The following is a 5914-nucleotide window of genomic DNA, read 5'->3' on the forward strand; positions in this document are numbered from 1 at the left end:
AGACCAGGTAAGACATGAATGGGGCTGTGGCACTTTTGTGTGATTGCAGAGTTATATAACATTTTCCCCATGTTTAAAATAGTGTTTGTGAACATTTATGTACCTATATCCAATGCTATTTCCAATTCACCATACTCAGGCCATATTTGAGCTATTTTCATCATTGCACCTTTAAGGGGATTGGTACATTCATTTTTGGACATTGTTGGATTACATATCACTGTTGATTCTGGAACAATATAACTTCAAGGGTCTTACCCCATCATAACCTAAAATCTAAACTTGTTTTACTTGTAAACAAACACTGCATAGCTTCAAAACATGGTTAATAATTAACTATAATATAATCTCTTAGATGGATGGTCAGTCCTTGCATTCATAACTCTGTCTATGAACTTTGTAAAACACCTCTCTTGCTTTTTAAGTAGAACCATGTGCCTAGGCCAGCCCTTTGATTGTGATTGTACACATGACAGACAAAGTCATTTGTGTAAAGTAATCACTCTACATTCACTTTCTGGTCTGTGCCCCATAGGAAGCTGCATTACGGGCCATGCAGAACTGTTTCCACAGTAAGTTTAGTACAGAGGTTGAGGATGAGGACAGCACTGACCATCATTTAGAAACAAGCAGGTGTGTATGAGAATGTTATGTGTGGGTTTGTGTGTTGTGTGCTTGTTTTAGTCATTTTGAACATGGTCATATTATATACGTTGCGTATGTGCTTGTTTTGTCTTACAATATGTGTTTGTGTTAGTCTAGTATGTGTACTGTACTTGCACATACCATGCAGTGTATGTACTATTTGTATGTCCTGTGTATGAATGTATTTATCTTTACCCTCAGGAGAGAGACATCTTTTGATAATGACAGTATCTATATTGCCTGCACACTCTCACGGACATTTGACCCTGGGGACATTGTTCCCCACCACTCTCCTGTCATTAAGATGGGCTGGCTGGACAAGACCCCACCTCAGGGGTAAGAGCGAGAAAGAGAGAGAGAGAGAGAGAGAGAGAGAGAGAGAGAGAGAGAGAGAGAGAGAGAGAGAGAGAGAGAGAGAGAGAGAGAGAGAGAGAGAGTGAGTGAGGGAGGGACAGGGAGATAGACAGAAGTGTGTGTCTGTGTGTAAGCAATCTCTGCTTTGTTTGCAGGAGCCTCATTTTCCAAAAGCGTTGGGTAACATTGGATGCAGAGTACCTGCGATACTATCAAAATGAGAAGGTTCTGACATCTTTTGAAGAAACCCACATATCTTATTGAATACTGTGTACTGACTTCAGACATATTCCCCCCTCCTCTCTAAATCCTCTTCCCCCTATTCGTTAGGAGGTGTATTCAAAGAGGATCATTGTCATACCTTCCATCATTGATGTGCTTAGTGTTGGAGAGCAGAAGTTTGAGGTGTTGGCAAAGAACAGGACTTTATTGTTCCGTGCTGAGAACAACAGTAAGTGATCCTCAAAGAAAATTGGCTATGAAGAAATATATAGATATATACATAGAGAGAGAGAGATTATGTACTGTCTGTGTGTGATCAACATGTCTGTGTGTTTTTCAGTGGTCAGAGAGGAATGGGTGGCAACACTGAAACAAACTATTGCAGAGGTGCCCTTTACAAACTTCACTAATATGCCGGGACAGTGTGATAGGGAAGTCTCACTTATTAGCAAACAAGGATACCTGGAAATGAATGGGCTGCGCTCCAAGCTCTATGTAGTCATCTGTGCAGACAGGTTCTTCCTCTATAGGAACACTGAGGTGTGTGTGTGTGTGTGTGGCAGAGGCATCCAGTGTCTGACAATAAGAGATTAATTGAGGTCATTACAGCAACATCTGCCTCGAACAGTAATTGGTAATAGGTTTAGCGCATTTACTTTTGGTCATACTGAGCCATTGTAGTTCCGCCATTCAAGTGACCATCTGCACCACCAGTTCATACACCATACTGTACAAAATTGTTGTTATATTATGTGTAAGAAATGTGAACTTTTACACCAAAAAGTGATGTTCAAATAGAAAACCCAAATACAGATTATAGAATATATTTAATTGAACAATTAAAGACAGTTCGATAGAACACACTGTAATGAAATAAACATGGACATTTCAAACAATTTCAGAGTCTGCAGTGACTAAGGGATGTCCTCAATTTTAGAGAAGGTATTTTAACTCTTCATTTACTGACTTGCCGGTATAGTTGTATTGTCATAAGCTGAATTTCAGGATCACCACTTCTGATGTCAATTGCCTTCAAAAAGAAACTCAGCGCATCTTGTAATTTCCCTTCAGTGTAAGTGCTTTCAGTATATATCAGCTATCAGTGCTTTCCCATATTCACTAAGGTTTCATACCTCTTCCCCTCCGTCACAGATGGGGAATCACTGTTGAGGGGTTCAGCTTTTTGCTATGTGCAATCTCTGCCAGTAGTACACTGGTCCATTCTTTCATCAGAAGCAAGTTCAAGATCATTGGTAGATTCCTCCAGACTACTTTCTTCCTCCTCTCCAATATCAGATTCAGCAACATGCATAGACTCAAGTCCCTCTTCCTCACTCTCTTCAGCAGATTCAGCAACATGCATAGACTCCAGTCCCTCTTCCTCACTCTCTTCAGCAGATTCAGCAACATGCAAAGACTCAAGTCCCCCTTCCTCACTCTCTTCAGCATTCTCAGTGTTTAAAGTTTCCCCAGTGGGTTCCTCCTCCTCCATGAGGGACTCCTCATGAGATCCACCTTTCTCACCTCCATCACTTACATCATTAGACTGCTCCTGTGAAACTTCGTCTGTGTTATCTTCTGTGTCACTGAGGTCTTCCACATCTTCAATTACTGATTCCACAAGGGAGCGTCTTGAGGCCACAGAGGTGTTCAATCCAAAGCTTTTCCTGACCTTGAAGGAACTGGTTCTGACAGATTTTGGTGTAGAGGATCCTAAACCTTTGAAAGATTCATCCAATCCACTGGTCATCAAGTGGGGTGTCTCCTCATCCTCCTCACTATCATAAATTACAATTACATTCTGTTCAACAGCTCTATTCTTAGTAGGCCTTTCATCTGGATTTAAACTGTCATCCATCTGGAACCCAGAATTCCCCTCATGGATATCATCCTCCTCTGGAAACATATCAGTAGCACTGTCTTCTAACTGTACATTGAAGTTTCCTTCAAAAGCCTCAATCCCAGCATCAATTTTCAAAGGTGTGTCTGCATGACTCCCTTGGCTCATCATGGACATCTGCAGGATGTCCTTCATGGATTTGACAGGAGAGTCCCTCTCTTCCATAGTGGAATTATCTTGGTATAATGACAAGTTCTGCCATTGTGGGGATGCATTTACATGTTGTGGTGCATCTTCATCAACAGCTGAGGAAACATTCTGGCTTGTGCTATTCTCCAAACCAATAACATTGTCATCTTTCACAGTTGATGATGCATCCAAAACCTCTTGAACGGACATAAAAAACACGGACAACTCAAGAGACTTGTCTATTGGAGAATCATGGTTGCTGTTTAGCAATTCTTCCTCACTTGCATCTTTTGAAGTGGGTTCTTCATTGTCAATACTTTCATCTACAGCTAGATCAATGAAGTTGTTACTGAGATTTTGGACATCATCCTCATCACCCGACCCAGATTGAGTAAGATCCACCAATGCAGGAGAGTTGTTGAAATTGGTCTCATGGCTAGGAACGGAGGGACTGAGCTTTCTATCCTTGGATTTCCTGTCAGTTGACGTCACTGTGTTGTGCTGAGCTGGTTTTCGCAACCAGGCTGGCTCTGTGTTTGATGCAATGCTGTCAGCTAGCTGCATATGCAACTCTGACTCGGCCTTTATCAGGTCCTCAGCTTTTTGCACCCTGTTCTGTATGTAGTGGTCTGCTTCTTGATCCTCAGGGGCATCTTCATGGTTATCCACTTCTTTTGAGAACATGAGGTCATGATCAGAGATCCCAAATATCTCCATGGAGTGAAGGGTGGCAATGTGCTCATCCAACTGAGTATCTGTGCACCTTTGTCTGGAGTGCAGTGACTGCAACTGCAACTGTGTTGATGAAGATCGCGTGTCCTGCAGTGTGAAAAGTTCTTTCAAATCTTGTTTGGTGAAGTACCGGAATGGATTTTTCTTGTCCCCGGTGGTCTGTCTGATCAAGGAGTCTTTGAACACCTGCCGTCTGTATATCTTCTCCTCCACTGTGCCACAAGTGATCAGTCTGTATATAATGACATTTTCAGTTTGTCCAATGCGATGGGCCCTGTCAGCAGCCTGGGCGTCAGTGGCTGGATTCCAACTGGGATCAAAAATAACAACTCTGTTTGCCGCTGTTAATGTGATGCCAACTCCTCCCACTTGAGTGGTCAGGAGAAACACAGAGTAGTGCTTGCTGGTCTGGAAAAGTGTGATCCGTCTCTCTCTCTCCGCGAGTTGAGTAACAGTGCCATCAATTCTTAATACCTTGAAACGCTTGTTGACTAGAATCCGTTGGATGATGTCCAACATCTTCCTTGACAGTGAGAACACAAGTGTGCGATGGCCTTCTTGCTTCAGATTCTCCAACAGTGCAATAAGAAACAGAAGTTTCCCAGATTCTGACATAAGGGTTTCATCAGAAATGTTGTCAATTCTGTTGGCAGCGGTCTCATTATCATCTTCTTGAAGGTTTGTGCCTGTTCCTTCTTCAAGGCCTAACTGAGCAACCGCCCTAGCAGAGAGAAGTCTTGGGTGGTCACACAATTTCTTTAAGATACTCAGTTCAGCTAACGGTGACTTGGTGGTCATCAGCAGCTCCTTGATGTGATCCAGTGATATGAACTGGTTGTAGATGTCCTCTTGAATTGGGCTCAAGTAAGTCCAGATGATTAGGTCGTTCTTCCTGGTAAGAGTTGGCATTATTGCACCACCATTATTTAGCGGTTGGTTTTCCTTCTCTTCTGACTCCAAGTCTTTTTCACTGGCTTGCTTTTTGCTCTGCACTTCTGCCTTTGTCCTCCTCAGGAAGTATGGACTTATGATGGCCATGAGGTTCTCTGACATCCTGAGTCCCAGTGCCTTCTCACCAGGGGTGGCATCCTTCTCCCTTGCACAGGTGATGGGATTTTCATACTCTCTTTTGAAGGTTTTAGATGTACCAAGGAGTGCCCCATGACAAGCAAAATCAAAAAGAGACCACATTTCTCTCAGGTTATTCTGTACAGGGGTGCCTGTAAGAAGTAGACGATTTTTGGCAGGTATCGCGTGAGCACTTTTGGCAGTTTTAGTTGATGGGTTTTTGATCCTGTGTGCCTCGTCCAAGATGACATAATCCCATTCGAATTCTTTGCCGTCGTAAGATGCGAGAAGCTCCCAGTTATTGATCAGCATTTGGTATGTGGTGATGATGGCACCACCTCTCCTTTGAATCCTCTCCAAGCTCCTGTTGCGTTCTGATTTGCTTATACCATGGAACTCTTTAACTCTCATTCCAGGAGTCCATTTGGCAAATTCTTTGATCCAGTTCTTGATGAGTGAGGTTGGCATGACAAGCAGAGTATGTTTCACCAATTCAGCATCATACATACCAGAGAGAAATGATATCACCTGAATTGTCTTCCCTAAGCCCATGTCATCGGCAAGGATTCCTCCATTCCAGCCATCTCTGTGGAGACCATACATGAAAGCAACTCCTTCTTTCTGATAATCATAGAGTTTGTCATAAAGTTCTTTGAAAAGCATAAGACCACTGTTGTTAACATCAACAAACTCTTCATCATCAACCTCATCTGATTCTTGCCGTGCCATCTCTTTAATAGCCTCTTCAATTTTCTTGATCTTATTCTGAAGTCTTTCATTTGGGTGGATGCCATGGGCCAATTTAAACAGTTCCAGCGATTTTGACAGGTTTCCTTTTCTGGCAGCATCTTTTCCACCCTGAAT

At 42.6% G+C, this 5914-nt stretch overlaps 1 protein-coding gene across 1 annotated transcript; it reads right to left on the reverse strand.

Moving 5' to 3' along the window:
- Positions 1 to 2407: 2407 nt before the first annotated feature.
- On the reverse strand, positions 2408 to 5914 carry LOC308155729 (DNA excision repair protein ERCC-6-like; the record flags this gene model as incomplete). Its single annotated transcript, XM_080529103.1, has 1 exon — positions 2408 to 5914. The coding sequence occupies exon 1, from the start codon at positions 5777 to 5779 to the stop codon at positions 2408 to 2410; it is 3372 nt and encodes a 1123-aa protein (XP_080385229.1). The 5' UTR covers positions 5780 to 5914.

The sequence above is a fragment of the Nansenia antarctica genome, assembly GCF_963989245.1.
Source record: "Nansenia antarctica genome assembly, chromosome: 4".
Lineage (NCBI taxonomy): Eukaryota > Metazoa > Chordata > Actinopteri > Argentiniformes > Microstomatidae > Nansenia > Nansenia antarctica.